The sequence below is a fragment of the Hemicordylus capensis genome, chromosome 1, assembly GCF_027244095.1.
Source record: "Hemicordylus capensis ecotype Gifberg chromosome 1, rHemCap1.1.pri, whole genome shotgun sequence".
Classification (NCBI taxonomy): Eukaryota; Metazoa; Chordata; class Lepidosauria; order Squamata; family Cordylidae; genus Hemicordylus; species Hemicordylus capensis.
The window spans coordinates 76,402,702-76,420,946 of record NC_069657.1 but is presented as its reverse complement, the minus strand read 5'-3'; the positions used below and the strand labels follow the sequence as shown (position 1 = coordinate 76,420,946).

General features: G+C 44.5%; 1 protein-coding gene across 21 annotated transcripts in view; it reads left to right on the top strand.

Annotated features, from left to right (window-relative positions):
* The window catches only part of RGS6 (regulator of G protein signaling 6), a 390,873-nt gene that overhangs the window by 267,877 nt on the left and 104,751 nt on the right, over positions 1–18,245 (top strand). For 18 of the 21 annotated variants that reach the window (XR_008308931.1, XR_008308962.1, XR_008308953.1 and 15 more), the window contains 4 exons: positions 129–179; positions 2,427–2,533; positions 4,869–4,920; positions 11,266–11,330. Coding sequence is in view for 17 of the 21 variants with exons in the window: in XM_053256820.1 (XP_053112795.1) it covers positions 129–179; positions 2,427–2,533; positions 4,869–4,920; positions 11,266–11,330 (275 nt within the window). In the remaining 4 variants the exon portion in view is untranslated. Of the gene's footprint in view, positions 1–128; positions 180–311; positions 380–1,665; positions 1,742–2,426; positions 2,534–4,868; positions 4,921–11,265; positions 11,331–18,245 lie in introns of those variants that run through there. The other 3 variants (XM_053257730.1, XM_053257661.1, XM_053257800.1) reach the window with 3 other exon arrangements.

Below are 18,245 nucleotides of genomic sequence, written 5' to 3'. Positions count from 1 at the left end.
AGAATGGGTGGGAGATGCTTTGGGTGCATGTGACGTCTCCCATTTTTTAGAGGAACAAGCCACCGCTGATGTCAGTAGGCTCTCCTATATGTTTTGTATTATATTATTTTTATTCTCCTTTTCTGCAGGGGCTGACATCGTGCAGTGGCTAATGAAGAATCTCAGTGTGGAGGATCCAGGTAATTGTTGATCAAAAACGTTCTGAAAGGAATGTGAAATTGCGGTTTTGTATTGCAGTATCATATGCTGTGAACATTCACTGGTTCATGTTTGGCTCAAAATTTTGTGATTCCATGGCATCAGAAATGGAAGAGGTCAAGAAGTTATTCAGGGATTCAGAGGATTCTGCTGAGATTATATTTGAGAAGGAGACTACAAGGTAAACAAGGGCTTGGAATGCTAGGTAGCTTCATGCCATTCCTAGCTGAATTCCAAAGTAACTAAAGGGTTATTGCAAACCCTTTATGTGCGTACGTTAGGAAGCCAAATTACCATTAACCTATGGTCTGGTTAATCCACTTACTAGGCAGTCTTCCTCTATGATGAAGGAGCAGGCATTCACTGCCCCCCCCCCCATCTCAACACACATAACATAATGTGTGAGGCAGATAAATGCATAAATCATCCTCCTAATTGAGGGAGGCAGTCATGCCAATCGGGGTCCCATCAGTATAGGCCTCCACTCAGTTCAGTCTATTGGGGTGTGCACAAAACCAGAAAACTCAGTTCGGTTCGAGTAGAACTGGGGACAAGGGTGCTGCCCCAGCTGGGTCTGCTGAGGTTCCCCCTCCCCCCAGTCTCCAACAGCCCATTCTGGGTCTTTTTCAGCCTGTTTTGGGCTGTTTCCAACTCATTCCGGGCCTCTGTGTGCTGGTGGTGGCCACTACACAGGGGTTTGGAACAGGCCAACAACAGCCCAAAATGGGCCATTGGAGACTCATTCCAGGCCACTGTGTGCTGGTGGTGGCCAGTGCACAGAGGCCTGGAACGGACCAAAAACAGCCCAAATGGGCTATTGGAGAATGGGGGGAGGCCAGCGGGGGGAGGGGAACCTCAGCAGAGGCCCCCACCACAGCAGCACTCCCCCAAACCCTGCAATGGTGGTAAGTCTGCCATTTTTTCAGTTTAAAAACCCCCAAAACCCAGACTGGGCTGGCGGGTTTGGCTTAACCTCAAACTGAAACAGTCCCAGTCCGGCTCAAGGGTGAGTCCTTTAGCCGGGCCATTTCGAGTGTGAGCTGCTTCGACCTCGAGTTGGCTCACACATCCCTACTGTCTATTAGAGAAGTGCAGAATATTCCAAGTTCAGAACAGGCCATTCTAAGTGTTCCAAGCTCGGAATAGAATGCCCTTCAAATGGCCTGTTCTGAGCTCAGAACAGAATGACCCCGTTCCAGGTTGGAACGTTCTGAGTGTTCTAATCGCCATTTTCAACTCCAAAATGGCACCCTTCTGGCCTCTGTGCACACGCAGCAGCCATTTGCATTGTCAGCACCACCACGCAAATGGCTGCCGCACGTGCTCAGAGGCCAGAAGAATGTTTCAAGTGTTCCAAGCATGTTCCATGCTCGTTCTGTCAGAACAACTGGCTCAATCAGTTGTTCTGACAGAATGTTCCAAACATTTGCTTTCTGTTCCGAGCTCAGAATGAAACACAAATGGCATTCTGTGCACATCCCTACTGTCTATTCTGCCAAAAATGAGAAATATTGCTCCATATTCATAGGAACATTTAGTCCAGGTGAGAACATCCAAGTACAATATGGTACAATGTATAGATGAGATGTTGTTAGATATCTGTAGCAATAAGAATATGAATATCTGACCATTCATGTCCAATAAGGATATGAATGTTTGCAAGTTGGCAAGATGACTAGACCTTGCCCTCCTTCTCATATCCATGCAACAACAGCTGGCGTCATATGGTTTCTTAGAAAAGTCTGGGGCATACAGCCCTGTAAGGGTAATGCAAGTGTTTATGGATCCTCTCTCCTTCCTTTGGGACAAACACAATCTCTGTTGTAGGGATAACCAACGGCAGCCCATCAGCAGCTTCAAGGCTGAAGCTTGATTTTGTCCAGTCCCTGCAACTAATTACTGGTGCCCCACCAGTCTCTCTTTGTGCCTTCGTTTCCCTTTTCAACCATCTTCAGAAAGGATAGCACTTTGCTCAAAAAGTGTAAGCGTTTCCACTCTCAAAGCAGAGGGGTGCACAATGAGGAGACACTTTCACCACCACTGTAACTGGTTGGGAGAGGAGGGCAAGACTATCATCCCCAAATCATCTTGTTTTTTGAGCCTGCCAATGATCTCATGGCTGGGGATTGGCCAGTCACCAAGTACAAGACCCTTCTGTCTAGCTCTTAGAAGATTATCACTGTGTAAAGCATATTTGCTTAACAGACTTACATTTTTTATATTTACAGCTGAAGCAATACACATGGGGAGTCTCGTCGCGGCACAGGGGTATATTTTTCCAATCTCAGATCATGTACTTACTTTGAAGGATGATGGGACTTTCTATCGTTTTCAAGTAAGAAACCCAGCTTTTTTTACATGAATTATAGAATAGCCAGGCATCCTTCTTACTGCTTACTGCCTCTTTTTGTCTAATCCAGGGCTGAACAACTTCGGCCCTCCTGCAGGTATTGGACCACAACTCCCATCATCCTCACTATTGGCCACCATGGGAGCTGTAATCCAAAAACAGCTGGAGAGCCAAAGTTGGTCTAATGGGACAAACCTTGAGCAAAACTGGCTTATTACATCCCTGCCTACATTTAACTTTTGGTTGAGCTCTTTCAGTTGTTTGACATCAGCGTCGATAAGCTTACCTTTTGTTAAAGCCACCCAGTACTGTAGAAGTTAGCAGATCCATATATTTCTTGTGGCCACCTTGATAGCTCCAGCAAAGTGTTTCCATTGGTCCATCTAGCCTAGCCTACTCTTACTGAGATCTCTTTTAAAATGGACATCTTGGATTGAACCTACATGCAAGGCAGTGAACTCCATCGTGGACCTATGGTCCCTGCTACCTCACACACACTGTCATACTTGACTCTCAGGGCCAGGCTACCTGTGAGGTGCACTGAAACAGATTTTGGGTTGTGCAGGAGAACGGTAGACAAGCTGTATGCCCACCGCTGTGCCAAATGCCAGTCAGCCTTCTAATTCTCTCACTGCTGCTGGGACAGAGTGAAAGGGGAAGTGGAGTTGAGAGTAGAAGGGAGACACCACTTTTCTACTCCATTCTGGCAAGAGCAAGAGGAGGTGGAGGTTGTGTGGGAAGAGTTTGGCATTAGCAGGGGGCATTGTGTACCAGCAGGAGGATATTCAAGGGGGCATTTAGTGCGGGGGACTGTGTTAGCAGGAGGATTTTGGGATGCAAGTCGTCATTTGATGCTGCTGTGGCATCTAAAGATGTTGGACCACCTCATCGGCTGTTTCTCCAGTATTATTCACCCAACAGCCAAGTTGCCACGTTCATTCACATTTGGCAAGAATCTGTGCTCACTAGTTGTACCTCAGCTTCCTAGGCCTCAATGGTTCCCAAGCAATTAGCTGAAAAATCTAGAAATGACTGAAAAATCCCCCAGATGTTCTTCTCCCATGCTTCTTGCTGCTGTAACTATACACCTCTTTTCCTTCCTCCCCAGTTGTTAAAGGTGTAGTGGTGGTGTTGATCAAGTAGCAGGACAATTACTGTCTGGAGATTTGCCGATTACCTACCCAAGCCTACGCCTGGCTCTGAAAGTTGATGGAAAGAGTTACATTTCATTCCCCATCGCCTAATAGTGAAGTTCAAAATCTCTTGCTCTGGAGATTTTGTTTCTTCCTTTATTTAAAAATTCTATTTTGCCTTTCTCAAAAAGAACCACGAGGGGTCACAATATCAAAAATACAATAGTAGAGAGGGTAGAGGTTGTGATTAAATCCACAATCATACCATTAAAGCATATAACAATATGGTTCTAATTATATCACATCATCACCTGGCAAAACCTTGCCATTGGCAAATTCACAGTTGGCGAGGCATTAAAGTCTATGGGAAACAGGGGGTTAGGGGAACCACGACCTCAAAAAGACCTAAAAATAAAGGGGTAAATACCCCCCCCCCAAGCTAAAAAATCACAAAATATCCTGCAATATGGCCAGGCGTCACCAAGTAGAATGAGCAGATAGAACCTCTCGAAACTTTTTGAACTCCCAAAAATCACTCAAAGGCATTTTAAATTGGCAAGGCACAGCAAAGTCAGCAAGGGTCACCAGGAGGAATGAGCAGATCGAACATCTGAACCTCCTAAAATCGCTGAAACCCCTCCCCCCCCAAATCACTAAAAATCTCGCCATCTGCGGATACTCGGGTTGCGGTTGGCAAGACCTGTCACAATTTCCCATTCGCATATACTCAAAACTGTGGTTCGTAAAATTGTGGTTGGCAAGGATGACTGTATGGTTATTGAAAGAGGCAGTATGATGGTTTCTGCCTTGTAATCTCAACATTTAAGTATTTCTGAATAAAATTCCCACATACCTTGTGATTATATACAAAAAGATAATGTCTGAGTGCTAAAAGGTGATCATTATAAGTGGACATGATTGCTTCTTAGGAAAGTTTAAAGAGACTTTTATTGAATATTATGTGGGATGATGTTGAGTACAGAAATGTCACAGAATTACATTCTCACCAACACACAGCTAAGCTGCTAAAATCTCATTGACCCCAATGGGGTTTAAGTAGCCCAACAGTTCTCAGAATTGCCACCAGCTTTTGGTCAGAATAATATTATTAGGAGTAGTATTGACCTGTGCCTTAAGTATTCAGACGCTTACATTGTTATAACAAAATACAATTCACTGTTTTTCAGGCTCCATATTTTTGGCCTTCAAATTGCTGGGAACCAGAAAACACAGACTATGGTGAGAATTTTAAGTGGTCCAGTTTTTGAATGTTATTTTATAGTGTATCTCTGCTAGTCTTGTTCCCCCCCCCCAACAAATTGAATAATATTTTCCTGATTAATAATCTGATGATGAAATTATTGTGATGGATTATGCCATTCAAATATCAGTGTGGGATGATGAATAGGCCCTCTTCTATACTTCATCTACTGCCCCAAAAGAAACAAGTTTCATGCACACATGTAGCCTTGTATGAACAGAGCACACCTTGCAGTCTGTTTGGCTAGCCAAACAAAATTGCCCATGGATCAGCCCAGCACAGTATCCCCTGAAGCAATGTCATGATGGTGGCAATTATGAGACAGTGGAGATTTTCTACTTTATGATTTGACAAAATTAATTACATTGGCTGGCATCCTGCCCGGCAAAGTGCCACTGCAGCAGTGTTGCGTTCCAGACTAAGGCCTTGGCAGCTCAATCTCCCCTGCTCCCCGATCTCCCTGCTCAGGAGCATATTTTCTGGTGATGCAGGCAGCTGCGGAAGGAAGGGGAGATGGTTTTTCACACACACACACACACACACACACACACACACACACACACACCCGTCCGTGTGTGAAGGTGCAGCCTTAGACTGGAACAAAGCACTGCTGGACCAGTGCTTCATTAGGATGTCCACCATTAACTCTTGGTCTTTTCCTGGAGCAGGGGTGGGCAAACTTGGCCCTCCAGCTGTTGTTGAACTACAGCTCCCATCATTCCTAGCCAGTTGTAGTTCAACAACAGCTGGAGGGCCAGGTTTGCCTACACCGTTCTATAGCAAAGTTTTGGTGTTTTCCTAGACCATGTAATTGTTCCCTCCAAATGGATCCCATCTGTTGACTAGATTGTTTTTTCATCGTATATAATACTGGTGCTGAAGGCTTTTATGTGGGCACTAGCTCTGTTCTCTGAGGGTGAACTTGGCTGCATTTGAACTGATGTTTGACCCTGGCCTGAATGCTTTTCACACTGTGTTGTATTTACCCATGGAAGTTCCCTCACCAAGTTAGCAGTCATACTTGTTAGTGATGAATACCATGTTAAAATTATTATGCCATCTGCATATAGAGTAATTTGAAATTCTTCCTGCTCAATATTTACACCTTTAATGTTAATGTTGTTTAATATAAGCACAGCAGATGTCATTGTTTCATATAGGCACAGCTGTTGACATTGTAAATAAAGTGTCCTACCATGCTCTCCGGGTCTCCAGCTGTCCAGCAGTGCCCCCCCCTCCAAATTCCACTGATTTTTCATGAAAAAGCATGGGGGGGTGCAGAAAGGTTGAAGGAAGAGCCACAAAACGGCTCCAAAAGATGTTTCCCTTTAGGTCTGCAGTCCCAAGCAACCTGCAGTTGGAGCCCATCGGAGTTCTTTCTGGCTGGGAAGGGGTAAGCAAGCTCCCTGTAGCTGCTCATCCTCTGCCTGATGATGGACCGGTTTTCTCCTGGCTTAGATGTTCCTCCTGGGAAGCAGGAGGTGTAACCTCCCAGAGGCCTTGACTCCTCTGGCCAATAAGAACTGCACAGACCAGGAAAGAAAATTTTGCCCCAAGGTTATTGTCATCTAACAGCATTAAGATTTCTTTTGTACAAAGGTCAGGCTCTGTGGTATGTTATGCGATAACTGATGATATAGTCCCGGCACTAATATATTGTATGATTAATCAATAAACTATTATCTAACCAAAATTAGAAACTCCTTAGCAGTCGTAAATGAAAATGGAGTTTCATTGATGTATAGCTTTAAAAAGAGGGGTGATAAGTTTACGTTAGCGGTTCGTGTCTGGCACTGAGAAAGAAATAACAAACAACAATGGTTTATGAGCTAATAAACCACAGTATTCTGTATTAAATGTCTGAACCGCTGAGTACTAATGCATAAAGGGAATATGTCAGCATTGTTATCTTTAGCTACTGCTGTCTACTGCAGCTATACTCCTCTCACATGGAAATGATAAAATCAATTTTCCCATTCAGCTGTGGCAATGGCAAAGGAAATAAATATACTTGTGCAGATAAAACAAGCACTCTTGGAAGGGTTTCTTTTATGGATTGATCAAAAGCAATTTATGACCACAGACAGATCTCTTTTTTCCTTCATTTTAACACATAACTTTTATATATGACTGTGGGCTTTGCAATCACTGATGAATGGAAGTACCATAATCATTTGTAATCTCTTATTTAACCATTATTAATTTTTTAACAATTAATTTCTTTACCAACTTAATTTCTTAACACAAAAAGAGATATTAGTGCTGCCTGCCTCATATACAAATAATCTTGCTGCTCTTTCTATATTTAGGCCATCCTATAGCCAGTTAAATAGTTTTAGACCCATTTATTTCAATGGGAGGTGTTTATGACTGTGCTTAACATTCACAAAAAATATTGGTGGATGCTAGGGCATTTAATTTTGACTTAACCATGCCATTTTTAAAAATTACATATATATACTTATTTATTCTCTTTCATTTCCCCAGGATTCACTCGAGTCAGTTCACAGTAGTGGCCAGTGAGGGCAGCATTGGGGTGGCGGCAAGAGGCACCTTTAAAAACAAATCAGCAGGTGCTTACTAGCATTAAGGCAGCAACTGCAAGCTACCTCAAGCAACAGTGCTCCACCCGGCATCCCAGCAGGGCGGTGACATGGCCCTGGCCGCTGTGCATGTGCGGGGCCACACATACAGGCCAGGGCCATGCTGCCACCCTGCCGGGATGCCAGGTGGAGCGTCACCCCCCACCCCCACATGGGATTCTAGGCGGAGCACTGTTGCTTGAGTCAGCTTGCAGCAGGGTGGAGTTGATTTAAATCAAACTGATTTAAATCACAATTTAAATCACGATTTAAATCACTAACAGGGTGGATAAAAATCAATGATTTTTTTAAAAAAATCCGATTTAAATTAAAAAAATCCGATTTAAATAAAAAAATCTGATTTTTTTTGATTTTTTAAAAAAAATCATTGATTTTTATCCACCCTGCTAGTGATTTAAATCGTGATTTAAATCAGTTTGATTTAAATCAAATCCACCCTGGCTTGCAGGGGTGGCGCTAGCAGGGTGGCACCTCACCACCCTACTCCTGCCTGGCGCTGCCCTCGGCAGCTGCAACTGGCAGCTCACATTGGCTGATATCCAGACTAAGACTGCACTAGTTCAACAAAGTTACGCACATGCCAGAAGTTCATGCAGTTGTACAAAGCTGCAGGTGTGCTCAAAGTTGTGCAATCTCTTGCACTCCCACACCTGCCCAACAAAAATAGCGGTACAAGATGCGGGCATTTCACAGAAGGAAGTGTGCCATAGGTTGTGCGTCTTGTTGTGCAAGTGCACCCGGTTGTGCTAGCAAACGCTAGTCTATAGCACAAGCTCCTGGCACAAACTCAAAACGTCCATGTGCTAGCTGCACACAACATATTTGCACTAGCACAGTGTTAGTCTGGGTGTCAGCTGATAATAACAATAAATGCTAAATTACAACTGCCTGAAACAACTATAATCATATAAAACAGTCAGCATCAGAAAGAAGACCAGCCAATAAAATTGACCTGTCAAACCTGCTAAAATTAAAACATATTTCGCTTTTCTAAAAGCTTTGAAGAGTGGACTTGGTGGACCATTCTTTCAAGAGAGTTTTACAAGAGAGGTGTCACCATGAAAAAGGCCCTGCTGCAACATTGCCAGTTGCACTGCTGATAAAGATGTATTTGCAGCAAGACTTTTAAAGATTATTTTAGCGGGTGGGATTCATCTGTTAGTGGACCTCTCTAAGGACAGAAGCTGTAGATGAAATAGTAATAATAAGCATTTGTATAGTACATTTAAAATTACCAAAATGCTTCACATATATTATAACAGCTCTGTGGTAGGCCAGTATTATGAGCCAGCGTTGTGTAGTGGTTAGAGTGCTGGACTAGGACCGGGGAGACCCGAGTTCAAATCCTCATTCAACCATGATACTTGCTGGGTGACTCTGGGCCAGTCACTTCTCTCTGCCCAACCTACTTCACAGGGTTGTTGTGAGGAGAAACTTAAGTATGTAGTACACCGCTCTGGGCTCCTTGGAGGAAGAGAGGGATATAAATGCAAATAATAATAATAACAATAATATCCCTATACTGTGGTGAGAGGGTGGTTACAAGAGAAAATGATGGCTTTTGACAACCACCTAGTAAGTTAAGGGTTTGGAGAGAAATCCTACAAAATTTAATAGGAGCTGGGTTTAAAAATTGGATCTCAGTTGCAACATATTTGTCAGGGTAATTGTCGGGCCCATTTGTAGCCTTCCACTGAAAGTAATGTTGCTGTTGTCTTAGCTTTGTTTCCCTTGAGACTCATTTTCATAGACCCACAAAATCTGTCAAGCATAGTTAGTGTCAATCTCTGTCTCATGGTTTTGGCTACTCATTTGGATTCTGCTGAAGGCTCAGTAACGCCACAACTACATGCATCCAGCTAAAGCTAAAGTTAGGAGCTCAGTAGTTCTCTTACCCAAGACTGATGTGCTTGCTTGATGTTGCAAATGGTCACTGTCAGGCAGAAGGAGCCCAGTAACCAATCTCTTTTTTGCATGGTTGTTTCAGTCCTGGAATCACATGAAAAGGACAGCTATCACTTAAATGTTCACTCTAAAAGTGGCTTCCAGGTGAAACTGTTGTTGATAGAAATGCCTATGCATTCATAAATGCTTGAAAAACAAATTCTTGACCCCAAATAGCATACAGATCAGTAACCCCGCCCCTCCAGTACACCACTGCTTGGAACAGCTCACAATATTAATAAAATAGTTACAATGTAAAATAAGACTAATAAACCAGGCCAAAACCACATTTAAAATTATAATTTTTAAAAGAAGTTTCAAATTAAAACTTATTAATAAAAAGCTAAAATCTAAGAACTACAAAAATTAAAGAACCTACCAGATATAAGCAGCAGATAAAACATTTAAAAGTCTCTTTTAAAAGATGTGTTTTTAATTGTTTTTTAAAAACACTGAGGGAGGGATCATGGTGAAGCTCTTCGGGGAGGGCATTCCAAAGCCGAGGGACCACCACCAAAAAGGCCCTGTTTCAGTATACACACTCATATAAATCCGTACTCATGCACAGATACTCACATGGTATGTTGAATACATGTACAGAAGTATGCCTCCTTTCTGTATCCTGCATTTCAGGCCTGTACCCAGCTTCATTTTTAGAAACAAAATACATACAGTTATTCACACAGCAAAATGTACATGTGTACAGACAGTGGCATGGCGACATTGGCTGTGGCCCATGTCTAAAGTTTTTGGCAGGCTGCCACCACAGCATCCTTGCTGCTGACCTTCTTGATGCACCACCACCAGTTGTCCACCACTGACCTCCACTCACTGCAGCTGCCGGCTTGCTTCCCTTCTCTGGCCGTGATGCAGTACATAGGAAATTGCCATATACTGAATCAGACCATTGGTCTATCTAGCTCAGTATTGTCTTCATGGACTGTCAGCGGCTTCTCCAAGGTTGCAGGCAGGAGTCTCTCTCAGCCCTATCTTGGAGATGCCAGGGATGGGACTTGGAACCTTCTGCTCTTCCCAGAGTGGCTCCATCGCCCTATGAGGAATATCTTACAGTGCTCACATGTGGTCTCCCATTCATATACAACCAGGGCAGACCCTGCTTAGCTAAGAGGACATGTCATGCTTGCTATCACAAGACCAGCTCTCTTCTCCTATGTAAGGACATCACCGCCCCAGCATGAGCCCATCCCAGGGGTAGCACGCACCAGGCGGTGACATCAATCTGTTGCATCATAACTGGCAAAGGGAAGCAAGCTGGTCGTGGCAACGGCAATGAGTAATGGAGGCCACAGAGGCCAGTGGTAGGCAGGGAGGCTTGTGAAAGAGGCAGTGAATGGTGCGCTGAAAAGTGGGGGACTGTAGCAGAGGCAGAATGGCATGTCCTGTGGCAGCTTTCCTCAGTGCCCGCAGACTCTGCACAGAGTAGATCAAATGCTGCCATCTCCATAAGGATACACCTCTGTCAGTCAGGCAATATGAATGACTAATGTGAGAAAGTGTGTTGTTTGTTTTAACCAGTCCTACCAAAAATGCAACCTCTTCTGTTTGAAAAATCTCCAGGGGTCTGAGGTTTGTATCTAGATTTGAGAGAACTCTGTCCTTCTCACAGAAAAAGTCACTTGGGCTTTTTAACTTCAGTTGCCATCCTTCATGTCTAATTCTGTTGTGTCTTAATGGTAAATATACAGGAGGAGCATTGTTTTTCTGCAGCAATTGCCTTTTCCTTAATTGTCCCTTTCAATGTTTTTCTGTTCGTAGCCATCTATCTGTGCAAGAGGACCATGCAGAACAAAGCTAGACTGGAGCTGGCAGATTATGAAGCCGTAGGTGTACTGATTTTACAGTTCCAAAGGCAAAGTGTAATGTTTTCCTATAAATTGCGTCTCCCTTCTTTGTATAACAGTAAAATGGGCATGCACTTTGTGATTTTCTTATTGCTGCTTGTGTTTTCAAGATTACAGAGTGTAATATCTATCTATCTATCTATCTATCTATCTATCTATCTATCTATCTATCTATCTATCTTTCTAATTTATTGACCATCTGACTTCCTTAGACTCAAGGCGGTTCACACACACACACACACACACACACAAAACTAAACGCTTTTAGTTTTTAATAGATAGGTTTTCAGGAGCATCTTAAAGGATAGAAAGGAGGAGGCATTACACATCTCAGGAGGCAGAGTGTTCCATAAGGAAGGGGCTGCAAGAGAGAAGACACTCCTACGAGCCCAGGCCCCACATACCTCCCCTGGGCCCAGAACTCTGAGAAGGCCCACTTGAGACGGCATCACAGGGTGGGTCAAAATTGGACAGGAGAGGCAGTCCTGAAGGCACACAGATGCCAAAACCTGAAGGGTGATAACCAGCACCTTGAATTGGACCCGGAAGCGAACTGGCAGCCAATGCAGCGACCTCAGCAAAGGTGAAACATGATCATAAATGTCATATATGCTGACATTTCTGTAGCATTGACTGATGATCCAGAAGGGTACCATGGTCGGTGGTATCAAAAGCCACTGAGAGATCTAATAGAATCAAGAGAGGCACACTCCCCTCATCAAGGCTCCAATGAGGTCATCCACCAGAGCGGCAGATGCCATTTCCATGTTGTGCCGTGGCCTAAACCCCAACTGAAAGGGGTCAAGGAAATCCACTTCATCTAGGATTTTCTGTAGTTGAGCAGCAATGACTTTCTCCAAACCTTCCCCCAAAAAGGAATGATGGAGATAGGTCTAAAATGATCTATTATCTCTGGTTCCAGAGAAGACTTCAGGAGAGGGCGGACCACTGCTTCTTTCAAAGCTAGAGGAACTAGCCCTCCCTGAATGATGAATTCACTAGCTCCTGGACCCAGGACCTCACACACACACACACACACACACACCCGGCCAAACAAATCAACCGGGAGGGGCAAGGATCAAGCGATCGTACTCATACTAAGAGAACCCTATCCATATCATCAGCCTCCACAAGCTCAAACGTATCCCAAATGATTGGGATACAAGACATTGCCTCCATCACCTCAGTGGACATAGCACAATCAGAGTCCAACTCAGAGCTGAGACAAGTGACCTTATTGGCAAAGAATTTGGCAAAAACACCACAGCGGTCCTTTGGAAGGTCTTCCTTCTCCCAGTTCCTACAAAGGGTATGGGTGATCCAAAATAATGCCGCTGGACAGGATTCCGCCGATGCAATGAGAGCAGAGAAATAAGCAGACTTTACCACTTGTATTGCCACGGTATGCTCCAATCCTCCAGCATCGCTCTAGGCACTGTTTCATGCCCCTTAACTCCTCTGAAAACCAAGGGGCATGAGACCCTCAGACTTTAAGAGACCGCTTAGGAGCAATTTCATCCAGAGCACTCGTGGCCTCGATGCTCCAAGCCTCAATGAGTCGCGCTGGAGAGCTGCCCACAAGATTGCTGGGAAATTCCCCAACTTCCTTCTGGAATCCAAATGGATCCGTTAAGCACCTGGGGCAGACCGATAAATTGGGTCCATCGCCCTTGCGAAGTACAGGAGCTGCAGTGATATGCAGACATACCAGGAAATGGTCTGACCATGGCAAGGGTGAGATGACTATATCCCCCATCCTCATATTGCATCACCACTGCTCCGAGGCAAAGACAAGATCCAATGTGTGGCCACCAATGTGAGTCAGGCCTGAGATTAATTGAGACAAGACCATGGTTGCCATGGATGCCACAGACTCCTGAGCAGTCACCTGACTTCCACCCAGGGCAGGTAGGTTGAAATCTCCCAAGACTAAAAGTCTAGTGAAATCAACCACGAGTCCCGCAACAAGGTCAAGGAGCTCAGGGAGGGCCGCTGATGGGCAGCGGGGCAGCTGGTACACCAACAGCAGCCCAATCTTGTCACGTAGGCCCAACACCATAAACAGGTACTCACAACGGAGCAGAGCCCCTGAACAGTAGTTCATCTGGGCAACATCAGTCCCTACTACAGCTGCCAGTGGGTTAATATTTTCAGAAATGTGTATATGTTAGAGTAAATGTCAGAATGCATTGCAGAAGGCATTATCTAGGCTGGGCCACCTTATGTTTCTTCTTGTAATTGACTCTTCCATGAGAAGACACCAGGCCAAGGCTATCTCTAACATTCAAAGCAGATTCTATTCACAACTTGCTTTGGTTAATGTCAGTATTTGCCTATACATTATGGAAATGGGGTTATTTACTGAAGGCACTTAAATATTCGTGAGATTTACTAGTCAATGTCAGTAACTAGTATAAAAATGGTTTGTTTTGAGCACTTGCTTATATGCCCATAAGCATATAAATATTATGTGCATAGGTACATAACATTTCCTCTCTGGATTTACGTGCCCTCCCGCATATGTGTGTTCTGTGTCCACACAGAGTCAGGAACATTCTAGAATTCTGTACAGGAGCTAATGCACCTGCCCATTTTCATTGAGTGGAGATCTATTACTGTCTAGGCACGTCTCAAAGGGCAGTCCCGCAAGTGACTTCCCACTCTGTTCTTTTCTGACTGTTACAACAGTAGCAGCTCAAGGAACCTTTTCTGAGGTGTGCTCTCCTCAGTGTCCTCTTAAACCATGGGTTGGTTCCAGTGGTTCCTCAATTTTTTTCCATCTCTGTTCGAAATGAGTTTGACTAGAAGCCCAGTTAGATTGTATACGCAAAAAGAGGAAAGGTACCACTAAGTCCAGGAAGATGCCAGCATGGCTAACGGGTACTGTCAAGGAAGCCATAAAAGGGAAGAAGACTTCCTTCCGAAATTGGAAGGCCTGCCCAAATGAAGAGAACAGAAAGGAACACAAACTCTGGCAAAAGAAATGCAAGGTGACAATAAGGGGGGCGAAAAGAGAGTTTGAGGAACAGTTAGCTAAAAGCATCAGGGAATAACAAAAACGTCTTTAAATACATCAGAAGCAGGAAACCTGCCAGGGAGGCAGTTGGACCATTAGACAATGAGGGAGTGAATAGGATTATTAAGGAGGATATGGAGGTTGCAGAGAAGCTAAATGAGTTCTTTGCGTCCGTCTTCACAGCAGAGCATGCTGAGCATACACCTGCTCCTGAACCAGGCTTTTCAGGGATGGTGGCTAAAGAACTGAGCCAGATAGAAGTGATGAGAGATGATGTTCTAAACAGTCTGGAAAAACTGAAAACTAAAAAATCACCAGGGCCGGATGGCATCCATCCAAGAGTCCTCAAAGAACTCAAATGTGCAATTGTTGACCTCCTTGCTAAAATATATAACTTATCCCTGCAATCAGGTTCTGTACCAGAGGACTGGAGAGTAGCAAATGTAACACTGATTTTCAAGAAGGGATCCAGGGGTGATCCGGGCAATTACAGGCCAGTTAGCTTAACATCCGTTCCAGGAAAATTGATGGAAAGCATCCTCAAGGATAACATTGTAAAGCACATAGAAGAACAGGCCCTGCTGGGAGTGAACCAGCATGGGTTCCGCAAAGGTAAATCTTGCCTTACCAACCTTTCGGAGTTCTTTGAGAGTGTCAACAAGTGTGTGGATCAAGGTGATCCAGTTGACATAGTCTACCTGGACTTCCAAAAAGCTTTTGACAAAGTTCCTCATCAATGATTTCTGAGGAAACTTAGTGGTCATGGGATAAGGGGACAAGTACATGTGTGGATTGCTAACTGGTTGAAAGACAGGAAACAGAGGGTAGGTATAAATGGAGAGTTTTCGCAATGGAGGGAAGTAAGAAGTGGGGTCCCCCAGGGATCTGTACTGGGACCGGTGCTTTTTAATTTATTCATAAATGATCTAGAAGCAGGGGTAAGCAGCGAGGTGGCTGAATTTGCAGATGATACCAAACACTTTCGGGTAATGAAATCCAAAACGGATTGTGAGGAGCTCCAAAAGGATCTCTCCAAACTGGGTGAGTGAGCAACAAAGTGGCAAATGCGGTTCAATGTTGGCAAGTGTAAAGTGATGCACATTGGGACGAAGAACCCCAACTTCATGTATATGCTGATGGGATCTGAGCTGTTGGTGACTGACCAGGAGAGGGATCTTGGGGTCGTGGTGGACAGCTCGTTGAAAGTGTCGACTAAATGTGCAGCAGCTGTAAAAAAGGCCAATTCCATGCTAGGGATCATTAGGAAGGGGATTGAAAATAAAACTGCTAATATTCTAATGCCCTTATACAAAACTATGGTGTGGCCACACCTGGAGTACTGCATACAATTCTGGTCACCACATCTAAAAAAAGACATTGTAGAACTGGAAAAGGTGCAGTAGAGGGTAACCAAGATGATCAAATGCCTAGAGCACCTTTCTTATGAGGCTAGGCTACAACACCTGGGGCTTTTTAGTTTAGAAAAAAGACGACTGAGGGGAGAAATGATAGAGGTCTATAAAATCATGCATGGTGTGGAGAAAGTGGATAGAGAGAAATTCTTCTCCCTCTCCCATAACACTAGAACCAGGGGTCATCCCATGAAATTGATTGCCAGGAAATTTAGGACCAGCGAACGGAAGTTCTTTTTCACACAACGCATAATCAACTTGTGGAATTCTCTGTCACGAGATGTGGTGACAGCCAACAACCTGGATGGCTTTAAGAGGGGTTTGGATAACTTCATGGAGGAGAGGTCTATTGACGGCTACTAGTTGGAGGGCTGTAGGCCACCTCCAGCTTCGAGGGTGGGGTGCCTTTGGGTACCAGTTGCGGGGGAGTAACAGCAGGAGAGAGGTCATGCCCTCAACTCCTCCTGTGGCTTCCAGAAGCATCTGGTGGGCCACTGTGTGAAACGGAATGCTGGACTAGATGGGCCTCCTTGGGCCTGATCCAGCAGGGCTGTTCTTACGTTCTTATTAGTTTTGTTCTGGGCAACAATATCAAGGTACTGTGTGTGCACATGCATTCAGAGTGGGGCCTTCCTAATTCAATCTGAGCAAGATCTAAAATTAACTGAGCGGACATCAGAAAACCTGTGAGCATGTGCACACCTTAGAAGGAACAGTGGTTGGTTCTCATGACCAACAGCTGAGTAGGAGCATCATCCAGCCAGGCTCCAAGCCCCATGTGTGCTCCCAAGAACCAGTCATGTATCGGCAAAAATTGAGGCGGGGTGGGGGGAGTGATCATGTGCTAGCCGCGATCTGGGTAAGATAGCACAAGGCATGCTTTCCGCACACCCTAGATACAGTGCTGGGTACACGAGGTAGGTTGGCTGCCACTGTCCTACCCGGACTACAGCACACAATCACTTCCTCCTGCTCTTCCTACCTCAATTTTTGCCAACATACGACCAGTTCTTGGGACCACACATGGGACTTGTAGCCTGGCTGGATGCTCCTCCTACCAGCTGTCAGTCATGTGAACAAGCCTCATGTTTCCTCTTAGTGAGGGAGCATTTCCCTTTTCTTATATAATCCTAACTACCCTGTTTCCCTGAAAGTAAGATCTACCCCGAAAGTAAGGCCTAGCAGTAATTTCTGATGTACCGCTAATTGCCCTAGTGCATTTTTTGGGGCTAAAATTAATATAAGACACTGTCTTATTTTCGGGGAAACACGGTAGTGGGGTAGTGGCCCTCATTTTTCTTTCATTGGAGCTTTACTCTAGTTTTCCTATGCATTAGTGTATAGGATCTCATTCAAAAAGTGCCACCGTTGTTGGGGGAAAGTACCCCTTCTGGATGGGCAGGATTGATTATTTATTTTTCTTGGTAAGGGGCATAGGGTAGGCTCTTGCTCACCAAAGAAACCAAGAATAACTACCGTTCCATACTGTGACATAACTCTGGGGAAAGTCATTGCTGGCTACTGCTTCTGATCAATCTGTGGATCCTCCAGCCATGAATGGCTTTAAGAAACTCAGAGCTACCTGTGCTTTCGAATCTAACTCCTGGACCCAGCTTGCCTCCTGATTCCAAGAAACCTTTAACCTTCTCCATCCAGGTCCCCTAAAGATGAATCTGGAATTGAATTATCTCTGCTCCTACAGATCCTCTACACAGCAGGGGTGGGCAAACTTGGCCCTCCAGCTGTTGCTGAACTACAACTCCCATCACCCCCAGTCACAGTTTATTATGACAACAGCTGGAGGGCCAAATTTGCCCACCCGTGCTCTACAGGAACGCAAGAAGAAAAAGAGATACATTAAGCCTGCGCATTGATTCTCTCTGCCAGTTCCCTCTTTCTCCATTCTGGTTGTCTTGTCAATGGATCCACCCTTGGTTTTCAGTTAGGTTGTCTCAGATACACCAATGTCTATCAGTCCCAGTGGTGATACTAACTTCCAGTGTACCTCTGAATACCAGATGTTGGGCCACTACTTATGGACTGAAGTATCTGGCTGGCCACTGTTAAACACAAGATGCTGATCTAGATGGCCCCGCAGTCTGACCCAACAAAGTTCTTCTTTCTCATATTGATCCTCAACTGAAGAATGATAATTGTCCTTCTTGATGGCTTTACAGAACCAGGTTATTTTCACAGCTAACATGGGAGGATAAACAGGATTGGCCACCATCCAAAGCTTCTTATGGACCACATTTGCATGCTCTGGGCTGCTGCACCTGTTGGCTTCCCCATTCATTTGCTTTAGGTATGGGATGACAGTATGAAAAATCTGTATCTGGACTGCTTCTTGGAAAGACATACTCATGGGAGTCACTTAGGATTATAACGCTTAAAATGCAGAAACTTTCAAGCTGCTGCACTATGGCAATTCCCATTATCTTCCGTGTTGATTTCTTCTAGCTCAGA